The sequence below is a fragment of the Xyrauchen texanus genome, chromosome 45, assembly GCF_025860055.1.
Source record: "Xyrauchen texanus isolate HMW12.3.18 chromosome 45, RBS_HiC_50CHRs, whole genome shotgun sequence".
NCBI lineage: Eukaryota > Metazoa > Chordata > Actinopteri > Cypriniformes > Catostomidae > Xyrauchen > Xyrauchen texanus.
In genome coordinates, this window is record NC_068320.1 from 12,475,076 (window position 1) to 12,500,132 (window position 25,057).

General features: G+C 37.9%; 1 protein-coding gene across 1 annotated transcript; it reads right to left on the reverse strand.

Annotated features, from left to right (window-relative positions):
- Positions 1–430: 430 nt before the first annotated feature.
- On the reverse strand, positions 431–24,020 carry slc26a3.2 (solute carrier family 26 member 3, tandem duplicate 2). Its single transcript, XM_052118749.1, has 20 exons — positions 23,890–24,020; positions 22,653–22,792; positions 21,917–22,027; positions 19,375–19,535; positions 19,042–19,206; positions 18,682–18,834; positions 18,312–18,394; positions 17,591–17,738; positions 17,346–17,459; positions 15,351–15,428; positions 14,494–14,589; positions 13,673–13,779; positions 13,201–13,270; positions 12,956–13,048; positions 6,685–6,780; positions 2,502–2,729; positions 2,264–2,318; positions 2,000–2,121; positions 1,798–1,863; positions 431–722 (listed from the first exon to the last, which is right to left on the reverse strand). Exons 1-20 carry the CDS (start codon positions 24,018–24,020, stop codon positions 672–674), a joined length of 2,268 nt encoding a protein of 755 aa, XP_051974709.1. The 3' UTR covers positions 431–671.
- Positions 24,021–25,057: the final 1,037 nt, after the last annotated feature.

The window sequence follows — 25,057 nt, forward strand, 5'->3', positions numbered from 1 at the left end:
GGGTTGGCTATTTACTGAGCTAACAAGCACAATTGATTGTAGATCATTTGTGTTTACAGTATATATGGAGGGTTATTCCTACTCTGGAACATCCGTTATTGTCCAACGTGATTTAACCAAGTATGTTCAAGTTGTTTGTCCATGAACAACAAATGTTTTTTTTATCAACCGTTCTCTTCTTATCACTCTCCCTTCACTTCCTCAAGCTCAGCTTCTTTTCCCGTACACACTGATTTGTTTACAGCCAGGAAATTGATTTAATAACATGCATTACTCCAGTAAAAATTAATTCATCACATGGTACCTTACTCTGGTACAGGAAAAGTACTCTTAATTTCTTTGAAAGGTTTGTTTCAAGCATGTTTTGCAAAAGTTTGAAACATTTTTATTAAAAAAAAAAATAAATGGTGAACATAACTCGTATCCTAAACAGAAAAAACATTTATATTTTCAAAAGGCACTGATAGTGAACTAATACATTTTTTTTCTATACAACATCCTTGAAATAAAAGAAATATAGTGACACAACACATTAACATTTAATAATCCAAGGCTAATTACTTTTGCATAGTGTACAGTACACAAAATACAAAACTGCAAGGTAATTTAATGCTTATTTACATTGATTTGTGAAAAGATCTGTTCTACATAGGGTTTTTTTACAGTCTGCTTTACAGTCTTGTCTCTGGTTTGGTGTCTTGTTCGACATCCAGGTTCTTTTCCTGCAGAAAATTATATGTCAGTTTTATGGTAGGTATGAAATAATAAAGTTTAATCATTTACTAAAATTATTTAATTTTGTTAGGTTAACACTGATTCTTCTGTACGGCTCAGTGTAGTTCTTTTCCTTCACAAAATAATGTTGTTGCTTTTTGTTTTCAAAGAAACATATTTATATTTTTAATATTTATTTATACGGTTTTAAGTTTAAAGGATTAGTTCTTAACACAGGTCCTCCACAGCGATAACGATGACAGAACACAACAAAGCTACATACAAAACAGAGAACAGAACTTATTAAACATGTCTACAGAGTTTGTAGTCAAAGAATTTATGCATTTCTATACCCAGCCTTATTTTTTTGACCGGAGTACTCCGAAACCAATAAGAAACTGGAGGCTACAGGCAGCCACGGTCCCACCATGTCGTAACCTGACAGCAAACGATATGCGATAAAAGGTATATTTTCTATGTTAATCAGAGTTTTTGTCCTAACCAGCATTGATGAGTGACGGTACATTCTATCGATTGCGTGTTTTCTATTTTTGGCATCACACGGGTAACTCCATCCACTGTGAACTGGCACCGGTCCAAAAACTTTCTGGGCATAAGGCTGGGCATAGAGATGCCATAAATGCCACTACAAACTCTTCAGAAATGTTTAGTAAGTTCTGTTCTCTGTTTCATGTGCAGATGTGATGTGATCTGTTGTTGCTATTACTGTGGTGGACCTGTTTTTAGAAAAACAATACAAGTTTTCGCTTTAATGCCCCAATGTCGCTAGGGTGCTGTGTGAACTGTTGTTCTCGTGCCCTATCATGAATGCACACAGGAGATCACCGGTCGGTCAACAGTTTCACTAAATTAGATTAGTTTGATTCTCACCAAACCTTATCGGATGCTTTCATAACAGTCATGAACATCTATTGAAATGGTATGTTTGTGTTAAAAAATATTCTAGATATCATCTCTTATCCATTTAATACTGGAAAACTGATGGCAGGAAAAGTTGTTGGACATGTTTTGTCCCATGTCAAGAATCAGTGTTTAATCCCACATGTTTGTTGGGTAACTTACAGCCTTTTCTTGGATTCTCAACCCATTCGACAAATTAATATGTTGGTAAGGGATGCTCCCGGAGACCTGTTTGCATAAATAAAACACACTTTTACAATTTATTTATTTTTGCATGATGTGTTTGATAAATGCATTGAATAAATCTTTGAATGAACAAATTCAATTTGTGCAAACACACACACAGAAATTTCTTCTCACTCACAGTTCTTAGTGGATGGGACTCATAAATATAAAGCATTGCATCATGGATGGTTAAAAAGAAGATCGATGTCTTGATTTCATCATCAAAGAACTGACACTTCCTCAGCTTCTCTATGATATATGCTGGAAACAACATGTCAAAGGTTAGAGATTCTGCACATTGCTGCATAACAATAACTATGTAGCTGTAGATAAGGGGGAAAATATTGTAAAATATGCTGGAAATAACCGTGTAACAGAAAAACATGCAGAAAATGTCACTTACGATCACAGCCTACAATGTAAACTTCAACATCAATGCGTATAAATTCCTTTAAGGCCTGAAAAACAAGAGTTTATGGTTCGACATTTTGGTTAGACAATAGTTCATTTTATATATTTACACAACTGACTGCAAAGCCATTTGTAATGCATTAGCCATTTATAATTAAAGTGTAAAATCAGCCTATTTGCTTTCAAAATAAAATAGGACTGTTAGATGTTAGTTAAGACAACTGTAATACCGTTTTTAGACCATTGAGTGCAGATATATCAAGAAATGAGACTGCGGTGAAGTCCAGGACCAAACTGTGGATGTTCACAGGAGGAACACAGATGTTGGCAGGGAGCTCTGCGTTCCAGTTCACCTGTATGGGAAGATCTGAGTAGTCAGTGGGCTGGTCCAGATCTTCCATGTTGCTATCGTCCTCTGACTCTTCAATGGGCATTGAGCATGTGGCCTGCAGTCCTTTCTATAGCCAAAAGATACTACAAGTATCAGAAGATGTTCTACACGATTACAAATTAAATTAATTAATAAATGGACATGAAATGTTGATTTCATATGTGATTTTAAGATGAAAGAGAATATCACAGAAACTATCTAGTTATATAAACTATATAGTGTAGGAGATTGGTCGCTAGAATCAACCATCAAATATACAAAAATATTTGGCACTCAATGCTAAAATTGACCAATCAGAATCAAGTATTCCAGAGCTCTGTAATAAATGTAGATATATAATAGCGGCTACAGCTATTACATTACAGTATTTACACTGCGTGCACAATTATTAGGCAAGTGAGTATTCTGATCTTATCAGTATTCACATGTTCCAACTCCAAACCATATAAACTTAAATGCTTATTGGATTCAATAATTTTCAGGTGACATATATTTGTGAAATGATTAATGAATTTCAAAAATCTGGGCAAAATTATTTATTGAGGAATTCTGAATGTAGAGTCTGTCATGTAAACACGGAAGTACAAATAAAAAAAACCACTGAACTCAAGTGTCATCATGAAACAAATAAAACAAACACTGCGCTTTAACATCAGCAACATCCAATCAAATCACTCCTTGTGACTTTTTTGAGCATGAAATTCGCGCCTTGCCGCCTACGTACAGTGTTGCCAGATTGGGATGGTGATTTCCAGCCCAAAAGCTCACCAAAACCCGCCCACTCCAAGAAAACCCGCCCACTCCAAGAAAAACCGCCCAAAATTTTACTGCCAAAGTAATGTGATATAATTGTATTGTCATGTCATTCAAGGTTGATAAGCACCATTTAGATCTCCTTAAAACAAAATAATATATAAAATAAATACATTTCCCAGGTTAAACGGATCAAAACAGGGCAATAATTAAGGAGAATTAGCAAATATGACTAAAATGCGACCACACACACAAAATGCACTTTCACAGTGTAGATTTAAAATGTTTTGCGATAATTTAAATACCCAATGTTTATTTTGTTATATTTAATAAATTATATAGGCTAGGCCTATGTATTTAAATTATATTATATATTTAAATTATTATTAGTAGTAGTACTACTACATTTTACTCCTGATAAACGGGTGTATGTGTGTGTGAAAGAGAGAGCGAGATATCTTACCTTTAAATGCAGAACAGTTTTCTTTAAATGGCTCCCCACCATTACGCTTGCTCCATCTGTTGCTATGCCAACCATGTTTGCTACATCCAGCGCGTTAGCTTGCGAAAGCAGATGATAGCATCCACAATCCCATTAGCATCAGTGTCCAAAAGTTCGACAAGTCCCAGGTAAGTGCTCACAAACCGATTGAGTGTCTTAGAACGATATTTTACACATATGCAAAGTAACTTGTTTACGGTAATGTCGGTTGTTTCGTCCAAGTAATGAGAGTAAGGCGAGTCACCAATGTCCTGTCGAAGTTGTTGTCTAAAATATGGCGCAAGAACTGACTTAATGACAGCCGTACATTTGGTTCTGTGCATCTGGAAAACTCCGATCTCATCCTTCAGTATGTCCGATAAGTCGTCCACGGCATTAACTGACGTGTGGCAAGCAACGTATGTTGCTATCCGCAGTTCACGGCGCTTCTGGTCATCACAGATGGCCGCCGAGTTACTTAAACTAGCTTTACTCACTGTGAAAGCCTTAATTGTGGGCAGGCACCGCATCTTGTGCTTCTTGGTTTCGGCATGGTCCTTCAAATCCTTAAAGTGAGCCCTTATGTCGGTGTTGCAGAATTTGCAGTGAGCTTTGCTATCATCCGATTTAGACTGCGTTATCCATGGCTTTAGGTCCGAATCACTCTCCCACTCCTTTCGGTACGTTTTTTTATATTTGTATTTCCCGCTGAGTGCTGCTGAGTCAGTGTGAGGGGTGAAAATGTGAGGATGTCACATCAGTGCTGACTGAGTCCTGACGCAGCTTCTGCTATCATTCGATTGGCTCTTGAGTTGTGACTCGTAACGTTGGCGTCAAGCCGCCCGTCAACTGTCAACATCACCAACACAGCCGAGTATGCAGTGGGTGTGTTTAGTTACATTACAATGACTGATTGGATGGAGTACATGCACACTTGGGTTGTGTTAGTTGTGTTAAATAATTAGCCTATCATTTTTTTGAAAACCGCCAAACTGATCCCAAACCCGCCCAAATTTTGTCCACCCGCCCAAACCAATTTTTACCCGCACAATCAAATGCAAAACCACCCAATCTGGCAACACTGCCTACGTAGTCTACGTAGCCTACTGCAGCTCTCTACGTTCTTTTACTGTCTATGGTTGCAATGAGCAGCCGACAGGAGCCGGCTGCAGGACGGCAATGAGCAATTTTTAATATTCTATCACACTATAACTACTCGAGAGTCTGCTCTTGAGACTTTGTTCTAATTTTCGGGACAATCAGGGCAGGATTCGGGATTCGGGACAACTGCTTGGATTTCGGGACTGTCCCTAATTTTTCGGGACGTCTGGTCACCCTACATACATCAATGTGTTTTGGATTAACTAATTTACACATTATATTCTCTATAAGTGCGGTTAAGATTATACTTGAGCAAAAATGCAATATGTTCCAAGAAATTACCATTATCATCTAATTGTCACAGTAAAACAACGGAAGCAAAGATGCAAGTCACTCTTTTAATGTGAGAGGTCAGAACACACGAAACAGTACAGAATAACGGGAGGGGCTGGAGAGAGTGAAGGAGTGAATCCAGTGCAGGTGGAATCCGGATGAGATGAACTATGAAGACACCGAACAGGGACACGAACCAGAAGGATAGCGGACAGGAAAACAACCGAACAAACACTGAGGACATCAAACCAACGATCTGACAAAGAGAGGAAATAGAGATGAGTATAAATACATGGTGGTAATAAGCAGCAGCTGGTGCAGTGAATGAGATCAGCTGGCACGCTGATCAATGGAACAAGCGGTAACGCCCACTAACACACGCTCAAACACACAGAACAACAATAACACGGGACATGAAGGAAACAGCGAATTCATGAATCGTGACACTAATAGGCTATATCATTCACAAACACAATACCCATCTCATACCAATCACTTTAAAACAATGATTACCTAATGTAATGACCCTGTTATTCCATAGGGTCGATCCATGGGGAGAAGCGTTGTGGGTAAATATCATTTTACAGGATTGGAGTTGTTTGTGGAAATTTGGTAATTTAATGGGAATCTTAGTTACATCAAAATCACATTTTAAAAGAAATGAATTCCCACCTATTTTATTAAATAGAGATCTAGGTATGTGAAACCACATAGTAATTTTGTGATAAGTATGATTTCAACCATTTACTCTTAAATTCCCAAACATTGAATCAAAGTCCAAGGCGTTGATTTCTAAATTTCTCCTTAATTTCTTGTAGCTGTAAGATGTTTTGTGCATTTATATATATGTGTGCGTTTTCTGTCTTTTATAATAGGACCTAACTGAAAATAGGTGGAAATACAGAACGCAGCAAGGCGTTTAGTGAACCTGTTGAGAGGTACCCTGAACGCAGGTCCATCTAACGTTAATGTTGAAGGGAACGTTAGTGGTTCACAAAATGGTAAGTGTAGATAGCTAGATGTCAGATATTTCCCAGCTTATATATTTTTTGTTCTGCAGGTTTACATTTTACCCGCGAGCTGTGTCATGGTGCTCACACTGTTGTAATTCACTTGCGCGCTGTGTTTATGCTGTGTCACACTTATATATTCCCTGAGATAGACAAAACTTACTTTTCCTTTGTTAAACATTCAGGTTTGAGGTTCAATAACATTTTGGATTGACTGAGAGCATTGTGTTTGTTCGACAATAAGATTAATCATGAGGAATACAATTTGCCTAATAATTGTGCACACAGTGTATTGTGTAGTCATTCAGTTCATTGTTATTGTGTTTAAAATGCACAGAACTTACAGATGTTAAGGTCAGCTCCCCTTTCTTGATCAGTTTCTTAATCTTCCTCACTGCCTTGTTTCTCTTCCTCAGTATTCTCAGAGGATTAAAGCCAACCTGCAATACAGTTAAAATTACTGTTACTTATTGCTGATTGTACATTGTGCTATAGAGAGATATGTATCTGTATGATAAAGCCAATGACTTCACCAGCTATCTCAGCAACAAGCAAGATTAAGGCATTAATGAGTTCAACAATCTTATGACTAACAAAAGGTTATTTTTCCATAATAAAGCAGATATAACAGGGTTTCCGTTGTCCGGTAATTACCGGACATTGGCCGGTAAAAAAATTAAATGTCCGACAAAATTAAATCTCTCCGGTCAAATTGTCCGATTAAAATTGCCTAATAATCCCGTCCCCCTAACACAATCTGGATTTGAGAATAAGCCTAAAATGTATAAAGCAAAAATACACCGATCTCTTGCTATGTTATAAAGGAACAGGCTGAAACAACATCGCATGCTGCATTTCAAATAAAGCGCACGCGCCTAAAACGGCTGCAATATAGACCTAAACAACGAACGATTGAGTGAGACGTTTCAAATATGGCCAGGCCCAGGCAGACTAGCTTTAAAAGCTTTTTTCAGAGGCCAGACGATGGTGAATCAGGAACATCTCATTATAGATAGATCAGTGCTTCTAATCCGCGCATTCGTGCAGTTTTTTTCTCTATCATCAAAACTGAATAGCCTATGTTCATCAGTGCATGGTTACAGTCTATATCAAGCAGGGACACGTTTGTGTGCATTTTATTTTGTGATTTCACCGGAATTAATAGAGAGTCTCCGCAACGGCGATAGATTGAAACGCGCGTCCTAGTGAAGATTGCGCAACTCGCGCAGCGCGTCGTCCATGCAACTGATAGCAGCGGACACGAGCGCTCAGCTTGATTTCAAAAACAACAGATTTCAGCGCTAGATCTCTTATTTAATAACGGACTAAATGAATGATCTGCTAGTTAACTGGAGATGTTTTATTTATTTGTATTAGGTACATCCGTGCCTCAAAGTTTCAAAAAGTGAATGTGTGTGAAACCACAGTAAAAAACAATTGGCGTTGATTGACGCCAATCGGACGTTCATGTTTTTGTTTTCGTCTATTTGAAAGTTAAGCTAATAAATAATATGTTGCATTCTATACGGCCTGATTAGGCCTATGTCATTTTTTAAGTTACATTAGACTGCCTCCAGTTTTCCTCAACTTGACTAATTAAGAGGCGATATATTTGACCGGCATATCATCAAAATGTCCGTAAAACGAAACCTCGTGACCGGCACCATTTTTTTCTAGCGGAAACTCTGAGATATAAGTACTGCGAGTTCAGCATCAGGTGTGAACAGGGACGGACTGGGGCTAAAAAACATCCCTGGACTTTCTCCCAAATAGGCCCATCATCCGGCCATTCGCCACTAGCCGCGCAACAGACACTAGTCAGGATGTCCTGATAATATGCCACAATACTGTATCAGACAAGGTATTCACAGCAAGTAACATCTCAAAACCAATGATGATAATAATTGGGGTTGTTTATTAATGAAGCCTCAGCCTTCAAATAAAAACAAAAAATGTACAATACCATCACATCTGCATTGAAAATAAAATACAAGTAATTAAATGTCACTGGCTACAGAAACCTCAAATTACACAAACTTGTAATTATAAAACATATAGTTACTATATACTATAACTTATAACTATTCAAATATAATGTAAGCAAATTTAAAAGTGTAGTAGGCCTTATAAAACTAACTTTCTGTCATATTTGCTGAAACTGACCCTGTGTTCAAGTAGAACTACATGAAGCAGGTAATTAAAAAAAAAAAATCTGTCTCCTCTGGTACTACCTGCAGCCTAGTGTGATTTGCAGAAATCCACAGCTCCCTGTTCAGATGCACCCATCAGGGCCATAAGGGGTGTCTAACTGCGTGTCAATCACTGCTCATGCACATGCATTCATTCTCCCTGTGGGGAGGGCCTTAGGAGACCGTTTTGGGCTTTAGTGGAAAGGGGTGAGGGACTGAGAAGTTGTCGGTGTTCAAGTTTTTTGGCTAAGTCCTGGATCTTCACAATACAGCACCTTTAATGTTGGGGAAGTAAAAGTTTCTTGAGAAGGGCACTATTCTGAGCAACTCTGTCTATTATGAGGTCATTGTCAAGGGACATGAGGATGTCCTTCTCTGTGGCCATTAACATGAATGTTTCCAGGTGTTCCTGAGAAGTTCTGCTCCTTAAGCGATTCTTAATGTACTTCAGTACAGAGAAACTTCTCTCACAAGCTACCTGTGTCACAGGCAGAGTGAGAAGAAATTTGTAACCTAAGCCAAGGATGTGATAGGCATCTGTCAGGAGGTTGTACCGTGTAAGAAGTTGATAGCAACACATTGGGCATTCTTTGCAAGATTTGCAGGTGCTGTTTTTTATTTCTGCCTCTTCCCAAACATCTGGGTCATCCTCTGCTATCCTGACTTGGTACTCCTCAAGAACAGATTGTTTAAGACGTGGCCATTGGGCTGCCAGACACTTTAGCTCACTTTGCAAATTAGCAGGAGTTGCCCTGCTATCAAACCTGAGCAAGCATTTGCTCATCTCCTGAAATGCAGTATCAGGCAAGCCTGTTGAAGAAACTTCTGTAAAGTTTCTTGGATCAAGGAGAGCCAAGTCCGCGATAGAGCTGAACCATGGGTTAAAAAGCGCCTATGGATGCTCTCTGTGACTGTGTCCATCACCTGGTTATGAACTTGTGCTTCATATTCACTGTTGGCATTTGTGAAGCTCTCATCACTTGCCTTCTCACCAGCCATCATCTTCGTTTTTCTCCTCCTTTTCTCGGGAAGCATTTCCTCCAGTTCAAGGTCACAATCATCTTCAGACAGTATTGTATTTGCCCACTGTACAAAAACATCAGCAGCTTTCTTCACTGACTCAAAATCTCTTGACATGCTCTTCAAAGCATCTTCAGTGGTCAGAACCATTCGGTGAGAAGACAAGATGTCTACACCATGTGTCTGCAGGTATTTTGAGAGTGGTGTTGTGACCTCAAAAATCCTAAGAAAAAGCTGAGCAGTTAGAACTGTTTCATATCTCCTTAAACCCTCCAAGTACCCTTTTGCTTTGACACGCGCTGTTGTTTTCAGGTTTTCCTGGCCCTGACACCTGTCCAGTGTCCTGAGGACGTCAATGTAGACACACTGGTCTGGCTTTCCAAAGGACCCAAAAATCCTCTTCAAAGCAACATCCTTGGCCCACCACCTTGTTTCTCCGATAATGGAAAGGCGCTTGTGTCAACTGTCATGGCTTCCTTGCTCCCACAAATTAATCCGTTGGTATGACTCACGAAAAAAGACTGCAATATCATTCAATAGTGAGAACAAGGATCCACTGGAGAGGGACACTTCAGCTGTGTCAGCCAGAACCAAGTTCAGCACATGTGCATAACACCATACATGCACTTGGTTTGGCGCTTTAGAGGACAACAGTGTGGAAAAACCTCTGTATTTTCCTTGCATATTTGATGCACCATCAGTGGCATTACTGACGCAGTTGCTAATTTCCAAGTTACATTTTTCAATCACATCTGCAAGCATCTGAACAAAATATTTTCCAGTAGATGCTTCACATTTCACCACTGCAAAAAGCCTTTCCTGTACTGTGTCTTTGACATACCTCAGAACTATAGAGCACTGCTCTTGGGATGTGATGTCTTGTGTTGTGTCAATCTGCACTGAAAACATCCCAGCTTCAGTAACCTCTTTTGCAATAGTCTCCTGAATTAACTGCTGCACTGTAGATATTACTTTGATAACAGTTGTTTTTGACAGAAATGTCACAACAGAACCTCGACTTGTAGCCTGGGTTTGATGCATCTTCTTGCTTTTTTCTATGCACTCTGTAAGATGTTCCTTCATGCATACATCATATTTCCCAAGAAGAATGATAAGCTCTAAAAAATTCCCATGATCAATGCTCATGTCATCCAGAGTGTAAGCTGCTTCAGACTGTGTCCCTCTGTAGCTAAGTCCTCTCTTGCCAATGACCTTAACTATGTCTACAACACGTTCCAACACCTGCCGTCTCTTCCGCACTTGATCTCTGTGGGCCACTACTTGGGGACCATGAAGCAGACTGGCTATATCAGCTTTTGATGCCCGTAAAAAATAAGCTTCAGCACATAGCCTGTGCATGTTGCTCCTTTCATGCTCCTCTACTCGTTGACTGACATGCTTCCAGTCCTGCGTTCCACTTATGAAGGGATTTGTTTCACCTGGCTTGGCAAATGCTAAACAAACTGTACAATACAACGTGTGATTCTCCTCACAGTATGTGAGCCATTTGTGTTTGGTACCATCTTTACAACCGAACACTCTCTGTAGAGACAGGTTTTTAGGCTTTTGCTGAGGGTGGTTAGCAAAAAATTGTTCCAGGCTGTGACTATCTGACTTGGGCCGTTTGAAATGTTGTGCTGTAGAGCATCCTGGGACATTCTGGCACTTCCCTGCACTCTCCCTGTCATCTTTTGTACTGCAACTATCTTCAACCTGAATAAACAAATGAATTTTAAGATAGCTTATTAGCCAGCTGAAGATTGAACCCCTACTGATTCGCTAAGATAGGGATAAAGACAAGCTATTTTAATGTGTCCTGCTACTGGCACTTACCAGGACCTCTTGCTGATGTGAAGTTAACTCTGCTGTCTGTCCCTCATCATGACCAGGCTGTGGATGCTCAGGCTCAGCTTCCACTTGCTGGTCCTCTAATGTTACACTCTGGCTAAGCAATGCAGTGCTGCTGGCAGTTGCACAGCAACCAAAAAGCTCTGTGAGCTTTTTACATTTTGCTGCATCAGTCTCGAGAAACTTGGCCCTCTTTTCTTTTACTTTTTCCCATCCACCTTTCTCCTTACGTTTTCTGCTAGCCATTCTGCCGGCGATTTAACCCTTTCACATAAATGTAAAATATTCTGGCTGACTGTTATTTAGACCGTTATTTACTTTATGGTTTCCATGGTGACGCGTCATTGCTTGTCACGTGACACACCGCAGCCACAACAGCACTGAATGAATGATGATATGCTTTATGCCGTTTTTCCTTTTTTATTAAAAATATTCACACATTTGTTAGCATGTTAGCATGAAATATCTGATATTCAGATTGTCAAATAAATGCAAGTGGGTGAGTTTTGTTGTCTAAACACCTTTATAACGATCGCGTTAGTTGAGCTGTGAGCGATGGGCGCCGTCATAGTGCCACAGTTCAGAGAATCGGATCTGTTGGATTTAGGCTACAACACGTTAATTCATCCACTTCTCCCAAAATACATGAAAGTAAGTGACCGGTGAACTGGGAGAAGAATAGAGTAAACTTTAAAGTTACTTTCACAATGTGTATCTGATTGATATGAATAAAACGTGTCTAATTATTATGGAAAGGAATATTATTGCCGTTTCCATAGACATCAGTGTGTATTTTACAAACTCTATGTCTCTCTAAATGTATTGTATTGTTTGTTTAGTACCTACGTATGTGAAATGAAATTATATGTCTGAAACCTAAAACCTAAAAGAAACATTATGTGGTTGAAAACACTGAAAACTAAGTTGTGATATGACAGCGCTGAGCGCGTCCGTCTCTGGCTCAGCGCCAGCCAACGCGCGAAAGCACATTTAATATTAGCAGCTAATCACGGTGCACTGACCGTTCTAATCACACTGGTGTGTGTGTGTGTGTGTGTGTGTGTGTGTGTGTGTGTGTGTGTGATCGTACGTGCGAAAGGGTTAATTTCGTCCTGGCTGCAGCTCATGTACAAAACTGTACATTTTTCTAAACTGACCTGCTTCCATTACAAATCTGACTGCGGCCGGGGACGAATCACAAACTGGCTAGTAGGCCGACTCTTCTTCCTCAGTTTTTTTTTTTTTTACACGTTGCATATAAGTGATCGTATTAGTGTCCCTACTGTTGGCTGTTCATATTGCTTCATTATACTTTTTTTTGTGCCGACGGACGGCCCTCGGTTGGACGGCCGTTCTGGACTTTTCCCGAACGCACAGATTGTCAGTCCGTCCCTGGGTGTGAATGTCTATCAGTTCACAAAGCTATCTTTGTTTGTCTTTACGGAGTGATAACACTGATTATTTAATCTCAGCCTTAGTAGTAAACTTCAATTGCATTAAACGCATAATATGATGATCTGTGGCACACAGCTAATGACAATGAAACTACTGCACTCACAGCATTGATCAGTTTGCCTCTGAAAAAGTCAATATTGGCGAAGAAAATGGGAGATGGAATTCTGAAAATCTTCACTCCTTCTGACTCGAAGATCTGTAGAAGATTCAGAAAAGAAATGTGAAATCTTTCTTTGATTTTTAAAATTCATTTAAAATTGTCCATATCTTGCCCCATCATGTATGTAGGTAATGAATCACTCAGTGATTATGGTATGGAAAGAGAGGCCTTGTGTTTGCTAGACTTACACTGATATAGTCCTTGCGATCTCTATAGATATCTGTCCCTATGACATTAGCAAGGACACAGCAGCGTGGACTGAAGATTAGAAAAAGAGTGATATTATCAACAAAAAACAGAATAGAAGAAAAATAGACTTGAATTTGAAGGAATTAACCGACCATGTGCCTTGTTCATGAAACATGAACAGAATGAATCAATAGTAAAACTATTATTTCATAAAAATTCTGCATTCAATTCAATGCAAAAGTTTGTGTGAGAATGGATTCATGAACGATGTACACAGAAATGTATTTTTCTCATGTTTCATGAGTGCTCCATATATTTAAACAAGTTATACGTACAACTTTCAAATTTCATTTTGGGGGGAACTTCTCAACAAAGATGAATGTTGTGAATGTTGTGTCTTCTCTTGCTAAAAGCAGATTCTGTGTTTGTTCTGTTATGGGAATCCAATTTATTGGATGTATTAACACTCACAACTGAGCCCTGAAAACCACAGTAAGCAGCTCCAGTCCAAGACCAACTGCAAGTCCTAAATCCAACCCCAGTATTATGGAAGCCACGCAGGTGCCCACCCAAACAATCTGGAAGACAATGATAGAAGGAGAACATTAAACAGAATACAGCATCTGTAGTATGAAACTGGCCAGGCCACTTGATAATTAAGTTAAGCGTTATATTTGGGGGGGCCTGGGTAGCTTCAACCCGTATTAACGCTGACTACCACTCCTGGGGTTGCGAGTTGGTATTCAGGGTGTGCTGAGTGACTCCAGCCAGGTCTCCTAAGCAACCAAATTGGCCCGGTTGCTAGGGAGGGTAGAGTCACATGGGGTAACATCCTTGCAGTCGCGATAAGGGGTCCTCGCTCTTAATGGGGCACGTGGTAAGTTGTGCATGTAACGCGGAGAGTAGCATGAGCCTCCACATGCTGTGAGTCTCTGCGGTGTCATGCACAGCGAGCCACGTGATAAGATTCGTGGATTAACCGTCTCAGAAGCGGAGGCAACTGAGACATGTCCTCCACCACCCGGATTGAGGTGAGTAACCGCGCCACCACGAGGACTTACTAAGTAGTGGGAATTGGGCATTCCAAATTGGGAGAAAAGGAGATAAAAACATTTTAAAGCATTATATTTGGTTTATTGTTATCTCAGACAAAATACTGTAAAATGTAAGAATAATTTGGGCCTAGTACATTAAATTGAGTAGAATTAAGAAGAAAATGTTTTTTTGTCTACATGGATTGCACTCTAAAATTAATTATCTTTTAATTATAGAAAGAGGTCAAAGGGTCTTACACAGTCAGGACGGTCTTTCTTCCATAGGTAAGGGACCTCAACCACCTGTATCAACATCCCCTTCAGGTTCACTATTACCACAGCGCCCAGCACTGACTGCAGTCACACAATACACACCACAACTACTCAGATTACATTTATCTCAATGCTGTAAACCCTAATAAATTATCAGAACTCCAAAAATTGTAGGTAATCAGTTACACCAAATTTTTTACATTCATAAACTCCCAAGTTTAAGTTAGTCAAAATTTTACTCATACATTTTGATGGTACCTAACTTTAATTTTAAGACTTTGGCTGAACTTAAAGTTAATATGTAATCTCAATTTAATACTCCAAGTAGAGAAAACCTAGCTAGTACTATCTCGATTTAACTAGTAAAGTGAAGGATGCTGAGTGTGTGCTATTAATTAACACTATGTTTTTATTAACATAAAAATCACTCACTAAATATAACCATGTAGAATGTTTTTTTATCTTGTACCTGTCCTCAACCTAAGCTCCACTATTCACCATAATGGTAACCCCAAAACTCAAACATAAAATAAATTCTTCTAAATAACACAAATGAATATTAAACACTAAAAAGTCTACCCATTTAAGTTCCTGTAAGTTTAAAGAAACGCGTTCATACAAACTCAAAACAATAAAACAATTCAAGTTACTTAAAAGGTGTCAGTTTCGTGAACTCGAAAGAAAAAGTTAAATACTCTTCAAGGTACATTTTTAACTAATTTGTATGATTACATTTTTCCATACTCAAAACAATTTATTATTTTGAGCATTAGGGTTTACAGTGAATCACAAACACCTGTGTTTTATGTGAGTGAAGGAAATGCTATGAATGTGAATCCAACCTTTGGTAGTGGTTCCAACAAGAACCCTATCCCCAAGGTTATTACCAACACGATAATTGCAGAGAGGAAACCAGCTATCTGCGAAATAAAAAAAAATTTGTTTTGCTACTTGCTATTCATTTAAACACCACATTTTGTGAAACATAAGATTTGCGACATATAGTAACAAGAGTTTTGAAATAACTTTAAAGTTAAGCTCTATCCATTTAGAATGATCATGTTTTGATTACCAGAGAAAATAATTTAGACTTCAGTTTACAGAAATGCCCTTAAAATGGCAATAAATCAAATTGACTGCTTGCCAAAGATGCTGTCAGCTTCACTTTTATCTTTAAGTTAATAAATTGAAATGTAACCCTATAATAGAGCTGTTCAGGTTGTAGTCTAAAAGCTGGAATGGTATTAGCATTTTCGGACCATGAGTTTCCTCTGTATTTTCCTATGGGTTTTTATAATGGCAGTTTTTAATTTATGAGTAATATAAGGTCTGTGGTAAATGTTACTTTAAGATACTTTAAGATAATTTTTTTCTATGTTGAACAAAATTATTTTGCCTTTTAGTTATCATAACTTAAAATGTAATGTCAGAATAACTGCCCTTGAATGATTTGTTGGATAACAAAATTATCAAAGTTGTTGTTGGCCGAACCTGTGATAAGTTACTGAACTTAGAAAATCTATTCAGCCGAAATGATAAGAAAAAATACAAGCCAAGAGAATCATGTATGTACATAATGCTGATGTCAGATTCTCAGCATGCACTGCGGCATTAATAAACTATGCAAATTGCAGTGTTAGTGTCTTTTTGCTGCTTTTATTTATGCTGTTGGTTGCTGTGTTTATTTTCACTTTCAGTTATTTGACATGTATCAGTATTTCAAAACTCATCTTTTTCCAAGTGTTTCATCAAGTGTTTGATGATTGTCACCATCATTGTGATTTGCATGTAAAGTGTTGAGATGCATATGTGTCTCCTTAACTGAACTCTGCTTATGTAAGATAGAACAAATGCTTTATCTCTAATCATTAACTTTCCATGCAAAATGGCATTTTATTCAATATCTGAGTATAGGATTGACTTAACTACTTCTGTAGTTATCAATTATGTTACATGATAATATGAGTATGAGTAACTGAACTCCTATATACAGTTTTAATTTAATTAGAATTAAGTTGATTGATCTTAGAAAGTAAAGTTTAGTTTAACTCATTTAAGAAGTTATATTGATATTGAAGTTATCTTTATATTCTGTTGAAGCAACTTTCCACTTTTAGTTGACACAACTTAAAATTTTAAGACAGCACAAACTTTTAAGACTTTTTAATGATATTCTTTTTACAATGTACAAGATCAATTACACCCAGTCATACCCCTAAATGTGAATTTTGATGCCTCCGTGTTTAAAAAAAAAAAGTATGTTGCTAACAAGTTGCTAGTTAAGAACCACTATGGCTTTCCATTTAATCAGGCATGTTCACTCACATGCTTGTGGTATTTGTAGTCCTTATCTAGAAACTCTCTTGGATCATCCTTTTTTTTTTTTTTTTTTTAAACATGTCAGCTTCAAAATTTACGTTTGAGGTGTGTAATTTATGTTTTGGAAACAAAACGTCCAAGTCTCTTCAATTAATGTTTACCACAGACCGATAAATACCCCGAAAAATCCCATTATAAAAACCAATATGAACTTGCCTAGTCGAATTAGTCCTCCCAGGTTCGCCTACAAATTGGTGTCACAGCTGAACAGCTCTACTGCAGTTAGGAGTAGGACATTGCACTAATGCCACCTTTTTGATTCTATACCATCATTCACAACATGAGAAATCTTTACTCCTTCTGAGCACTAGAGGCCAGTATTTGTCAATGGCTAGAAAATAAATGTATTAGTCCCTAATTGAGACTCCACAGACAAAATCACCTTTTGTATTATAGTGTGACAAAAACTTGCAAACACTTTTACAGAGACAGAGTGCCAGATCTTTTAAGCAGTTAACCTGTGTTTTTCCTCCAGTGCTCTCTTGAACTGCACTTCTGGACAGAGCTGTGCTAGCTACCAGAGATTTGCATGCTCCTCCAAAGATGTTGCTTGTCCCAAAGGCAATGAGCTCCTAAAGGGATGTATGCGTATGTATCATTACAGCTGTCTGCCACTTATTATGGCTTTACTTGCATAGACTGGTTGTCTTTTCTTAATTTAGTTACACTATGTGGAATATTGCTGTCTGGATTTAGAGCTTACTTGATTTCCATCTATGAGGTAGTCATGTTTTACAGAATAGACTTTAGCCACTGCAAAAGCAATGGCAAATCCCACAATAGCCATCGGGAACGCGTCCACTACTGTCATCTGGAAAACCTGCAGGTCCGGTGCCATTGGGGGCTCAAACCTGGACAGATGGAAACATGCATTTATTTTTAAATGCCACCTTCAGTGTTCTGTTAGCTTTGTGATTCAAAGTGTAATGGTAGCCAACTTGTAAGTAGCTGTGCAGTGTGTAAACCTCACTCCCTCAAGAGGTGCACTAGCGACTGATGCTAGAGGCTGTGGCATTTAGCCTCCTTGTTAGCGCGCCCACCTCCCATGCCAGAGATGCTGGTTTGAATACTGCTTGGAGCGGGTTGAGCAGGACCGGTTACAGTCGTGCCGTGACCCTGATAGGAGTGAGGTTTTGGGGGGTGAGTGTAATGGTAGCCAGCTGGTAGGTAGCTGTGCAGTGTGTAAACCTCACTCCCCTGGCCTCAAGAAGCACGCTAGATACTGTAGCCTTTAGCCTCCTTGTTAGCATGGCTGCCTGCCTGAGATGCCACTTCGAATCCCGCTCGGAGTGGGTCGAGCAGGACCAGTTACAAAATCATAATTACAAAGTCACCAGAACCTTGTTTTTGTTGCAGTTTCAAAGTTATACCATAATTTTATAAATAGTATTGTTTTAAAATGTTAGGTAAATTGTGCTGCTTACGAGTTTGGAATTTTCCCCACTACTTCCACTGCATGATTGTCCCTGAAGTTGAATGCATAGGAGACGCCACATGCTATGATGGTCTGTGGGTGAAATTACTTTTATTAAATTTACAGTGAAATTGGTTCTGCTTGTGTTAAATAAGGCACTGTGACATTTTATATTTGATATGAGAATAAATAAGACAATGACTCTCTGTACTTGTATCAATCACAGAAAATATTAACAAAAGATTTTGAAGTGTGGAATAATTGTTCAATAGGCATAAATCAATATCTGATAAGAAACTTTATCATGTCATAAAAATGATTAACATTTATAATGCCACATCACTGTCAGGTATATACGTAAAAATGTTCACGCCACTCACCATAATCACTTCAATAGGGATGGGCACTGGTAACTTTGATCTGAATCTGTCATTGAGCTCTTTCACAAACAACACCACCACCATCACAACAATTGAAGTGACCAGATCATGGATGTTAGTGGAGGTGATCTGTCCAAATACGCTCTCAAGAGTCTGCAGTTAAAACAAAAGCGATAGTTTTAAGACAGTGAGTTACGGTGTAGGAGAAGTATTGGTGTGTGTGTGTGTTCTTTCATGAATAGATAAAGGTACACGTTTTGTAATTATGTTTAAGATGATTTTGCAGAAGCACCCTTTTGTTGTTTGTATTAGGCAAAAGGAATTGACATTGAGGAGCAAGACATACATGTTATGACCTACGTGTATAATTGAGAGTGGTCCACTGAAGCCTGGCACATTCAGCCCAAATATAAATTTTAGCTGTGAAACCAAAATGTGAACTGCAGCTGCAGTTGTGAATCCTGATATCAGAGTATCTGACAGATACATGACAATGAAGCCCACCTGTAGTAGACCCATACCAAGCTGGAAAAAGAAAAGTACAGTGAAAAACATTGGACTCAAATTCTTTATATAAATATACTTGTTGATTGTGGTGCTTTTAAAGAGTAAAGTAAGCTAATAATACTCCTCTAAAATAGCCATTTAAAACCATTAAACAATTGTTTGATTCTGAGTGAATGGTTGATGTACCTGGAATAACCCTATAAGGAAAGTGAGTGAGGCGGACACTAGGGCTCTCTGTTCATCTTTTGTCAGGCCTTCAAAGCCAGTGATGTTGGCAGGTGGACCCTCATCGGGCACCAGTCTGGTCACTACTGCCCCTACCATGAGACTCAACACAGGGAAAGCTCCTGGTGCAAAAAATCAGCACAGAACTTAAGTAAATTAGCATTACATTCCATTCTAGAAAAATCTATTTTAGGATGCTAACGATTGTATTAAGCCCCTTATATGCTTCATACAAAATTGAAGAAGAAATGGGTGTGATGTCATTTAAAACAAAATCTGGCCAAAAAGGTGTTTTTGCATTCGTTTTGGTGGTTCTAACCAGCTGCTAAACACCTTCTTTACTGCTATTGGTCCACATCATTGGTAGGTGTGACCTGGAGCTCCACCTACTTTGTTTACATTGTTCAGTCAGTCAAGATCAATCAACATAAACACACCAGCAGACAGTTATTAGTACGCTTGAGAAGATTTACCTACATCTGCCCATTAACACTCTTTTATACACCCATCTTTGCAGTAGTATCAGTGTCATCATAAATTTAAATAACAGAGGGTAATTAGCACATATCATGTTAGCACATTAGCGTCATGAATTCAGAATGTCAACAAGACAAATTAAAAATTATCTACTGCATATTAATGACTTTAAATCATCATTGAGTGGTTAAAGCAACTTCTTTTATTGACCTCATGTGAATTCTACTCATAGAATAAGGCATGATGTCATTGATAACACATTGTAATGTCACATTAGTTAAGGTTTACTGAGCATCCTCATATCTAAATGTACTTCTAAATGCCGTCTTAATGTTCAAAATCAATATACCATTGCTTGGCTGTTTTGAACTTCTTTTTACCCCTGAACAAACAATGAAGAACTTCTCCGGAAGTATATTGGGGTCTTAATGCAATGGTTCTGGTGGATCACACACAAAAATGGGTTGCAACCAGAAAAACAGTACCATACTTACTATATGGATAGTATGGATACGATAGTCGTATCCTCGACTATCCTGGTGAACTTCTATCGCTGTGCAATAGAAAGCATCCTGACCAACTGTGCTACAGTGTGGTATGGGAGCTGTTCTGTTGCAGAACGCAAGGCACTGCAGCGGGTGGTGAAAACCGCCCAGCGCATCACTGGGACTCAACTACCTGCCATCGAGCACATCCAGAGGAAACGCTGTCTGCACCGAGCTCGCAGCATCCTTAAGGACTCCTCTCACCCAGCCCACAGACTGTTTTCTCTCCTGCCCTCTGGCAGGCGTTTCAGGTGCCTCCAGACCAGGACCAGCAGACTAAAGAACAGCTTTTTCCCCAGAGCTGTCTCTTTACTGAACTCTAACCCTCACTGATCCCACTCCCTCATATACTGATAAACTCTCCTCTCCCTCCTCATACCTCATACACTTTGTTATTTGCACTGCTATAATGTTCATTTGCACTGCTGACTATATTATAGTAACAACTGTTTACATATGCATCTTGCACTACTTATCTGACTGGAATATCATTTGCACTGCCGACTGTTTATTTACAGTACCAATTGTTTACATATACATTTGCAAAACCGTACTTTAACTGTAATATGCAATTACTTTCCACTGCACTTTTACTCCGATAGTTTTTGTCCAATTTAATTTGTACTAATAGTATTTATTGCACTTCTGGTTAGACCCAAACTGCATTTCGTTGCCTTGTACCCGTACTTGTGTAATGACAATAAAGTTGAATCTAATCTAATATGTTATGTTGTGCATAGTTAAGATAGCTACTGTGAATAAACATGCTCATCAACTTTTAAAAGGAAAACATGTCTGACTGTCATGACTGTCCAATCAAACTATACGTTATTTTGCCGCAAATCCATCTGTCACTTGATATAAGCTAGCAAAGTTAGGCAGATGCCAACTTGTACAGGTAGTGTGACATGATCTCATCCTCAAAAAACAGACTACATTAAAAATGGTTTAACATGCAATTATTGGCTGTAAGAGCATGAAAGCACCTAAATTCAATTTTGTACAATTAACAGTTTTGTAAATGTGTTGGGTTGCCACTGGTATAATACTACCTTATTAATGCTGCATCTCATATGGTTTTGCTTACTGGTGCCAAATTTGAAAAAAAAAAAATGGTGTATCAATGCAGCACTTAACAAGAATGAAAGTTTCAATGTGATACTTTTAGGATCAGCTAACCAGAGCTAGAAGGCCAGCGATCAGTCTGTGGTGGCACAGAAATTAAGTTAAGTCTTGAGCTCAAAAACGGCAATTGCGTGTGGGGTGGCCAATGGGCTGGCCATGCTTCAGTCTATAGTGGCCACAGCCACCCCTGGCCACCCCCTAGCTCCACAACTGCTAGAAGGGTTTTGCATCCGCTGGACAGTTGAAGTCATTTGTGCCATGTTTTGTCTTAAACAGGATCTTGTATGTCAGTTATGACATTTTATACATCTCATCCCCATAACCTGGTGTTATGAATGACCAGAACTGGAACTCACCAACAGAAATGTGTCGAGAAGTGCCCAGAAGAAAATAAGTGAGGACTGGGAAGAAAGCAGCATATAATCCATACCATGGAGAGATAGATGCCAGCAAACTGTAGGCTAGTCCTAAGAAGAAGGGAAAAAAAGATAATAATTAACCAAGCCCTGCTACCACAGATTCATATTCACTACAGATATGATCAAAGTGATTTGATCTGTGGATGCGCTTATTCTTTGAGTATTCCCCTTATCAACACCATGTTCAACATGTTCAGTTTCTCTCAAAGGTCATCACAAATGTTTTTGACATAGAAAAGGTTGGAGAACTTTTTAATCTTAAAAATTCCTCCACTGCTCAATTTGTACTGCATTTTAGGACTATCTCTCCTGATGACATGTTTATCACTTGACTCACAGGTCTCTGATAAATGCACTTTTCACTTATTTTGTCACATTTCGTCATAACAGAGTTACCTAATAATAGATATAGTGCGCAGCAGATACTCGGTAATATGACTAACCACAATTGAGACACAGAGCCCAGTTCATAAAGATAAACAATCCTTCCTATAATCTGTTTTACATTCTCAGGGCCTGATATCATATTTGACCTAATATCATGCATTTATTTTAAGAGATTAATTTATGTTGTGAATGTGATTCACAAAAAGAGCTAATAATAATAATAGCTGTTTTGTTTACATTAAATCATGATGTTTCTTTTTGATTGATCCCTTGTGTTGCGATTTACCTTGTAAGACAGCTACCAGTCCAGTGCTGATGCCAGACACAATGTCATTTAACAGCCATTCTTTGATTGAGTAGATCTTCATCCATCCGATGATAGGCAGCAAAGAAAGGGCAGCATCTTTTGCACGTTTGGAATTACAACTAACAAACAAACATGCAAACAAGCTATTATTATATTAATAATTCTGTATAAAATATAAATAGGATTTTTTATATAATATGTATTTAACAAAAATACATTATTTGGCTTTATAAATATAAAAATCTTATCTAATATATTTTAATATAATATATAAATAAATAAATAAATAAAAAATATATATACAGTAAAAAGAATACATTAGGTTCTGGGAAATTTAACACGTTCATTTCTGTAATTAATAGTTAACCATTTAATGCATGAAGAACAAATTACCGCATTTAATTCAGTATCAATTTTGTTTTGTTTTTCACAGTGTGTGTGTGCAAGACTGAACGGCAGCCACAGAAAATAATAGTGTTGAGACTTTAAACTTCAGCAAATTAAACTTCAGTATTCACTTTATCCATTTTGTAAAGTGTCTTATAATGCATTGGCAATTCATTCTTAAGTTTATCTTGCTTATAACGCTTGATATGAATTAAATCTGCCATTTACTCCTATTATTAAAGTCCACTGGAAAACTATAAAAGATTTTGCCCAACTTTTAATTACATCATGCCAACTGATTTTATGGCATGCATACAGTACATATACTTGTATCAAGGATTTATACTTGTAAAAATGTGTCTAATTTAACTCTGAACATTTAAACATATTTAAATACTTTGTTTAAATTATGATTCTTGGAAGTTCTTTGAGACAAAGTATAAAGTGAATATATATAACACCGTTATATACTATAAAAAAATTAATTATTTGACAAAAATAAGATACTGGGCAAGAATGTAAGGAAATGAAAAAAAAAAAAACATTTTAGAGATAATTATTCATATAGCAAATAATTTGAAATGTAAAAAAGTATATCTGCTGTGACATTACATTTTGAACATGCCTAAATGCATTAATGAACTAAGAGCAATGTAGTATAAAGAATAACATAAATAATATAATGAATTAAAGAATATTGTGTAAATATTAAATAATCAAAAGCAAAGAATGAAATAAAATATACTGTATTTTGCCTCTTATTATCAGAAATGATCAGTGTGATGATATTTCTCTGCACTGCTTCATAATGGAAAAAGTTCTGGCTTACGTGAAGTACTGCTTAACGTGGTCCAGCAGAGTCTTGTGTTTCCGATAAACTTTTGTATGTTCATCTTCAAAGGCGTCCTCTGAATAGAGTGGTCTGGTCACCACATACTTCTGAGATGAGGATCGGAGCATTGTGAGCCAGTAGAGTTGTAGGGGTTAAAAATCCCTCTGATCTGTGTGTACTGAGGGAACACAGTCTCCAAATAACATTCAGCCATGAATATCTGCACCACAACTGGGCAAATGTCAAGTTGAATTGGCCCCATTTGTATTTGTACTGACTTTCAAGGAAATGATGTGGAAGTTTAGGTGTTTGCTCAAATAAACTGTGAGTAAACATCATGCATCTAGACCATGTGTGAGTTCATATGTCTGTCTATGAGTGTATCAAAGCTTACATGTGTGCATGCCTTGCTCATATCTCTAATATCTGATTTGATTTTCTACAACTGAATCCTCCCTAAATCAATATAAAAGTGCACATGATTTTAAAGGTTAGTTCTTCCCAAAGACTTTGTTTTTCTGTGGAACACAAGAAGAGATGTAAAGCACTCAATATGTTAATCTCAGTCACCATTAACTTTCTTTGCATCTTTTTTTTTCATGGAATGAAAGTGAATCGTAACTGAGGCGGTTTGAAACAACATGAGGTTTTATAACAGATGACAGAATTTTCATTTTTTGGTGACTGTCCTTTTAAGCTTTTTGTCTTCTGTTCTCATAATGTACAGCAGTAGGTCAGCAGCTCCAGCTGTTTTTAGTCTTTAATCCCAGCATCCTTTGAAGGATGAACAGGTCTGGTCAATAACCTTATAGAACAAAGCCCTGTTTTAAGACAGGTTCAGTCCATTAAGGAACAGTAGGTCTGCCTTGAAAGTAAGCTGCCCAAACACGAGATGAAAAGAATGCACTTAGCTTTTGAATAATTATCAAGATAAAATTCTTTCTTTCTTTTTTTTTTTAGCATTTTTTTCGTTTGTTTTTTTTGCTTAATTTAAAATAAAATAAAAAGTAAAAAAAAAAATGAATGTTACATCAATGTGAAAATCCTACCTTAAGTGTTGGAAGGCTTATTATCAAATTATTCCCAGTTTGCTGCCCCTGTTTTGCATCAAGTTGCCCAAGTGGAGGTGATAATCTAAGAACTTTCAAAGTGTGTTGATCTATAA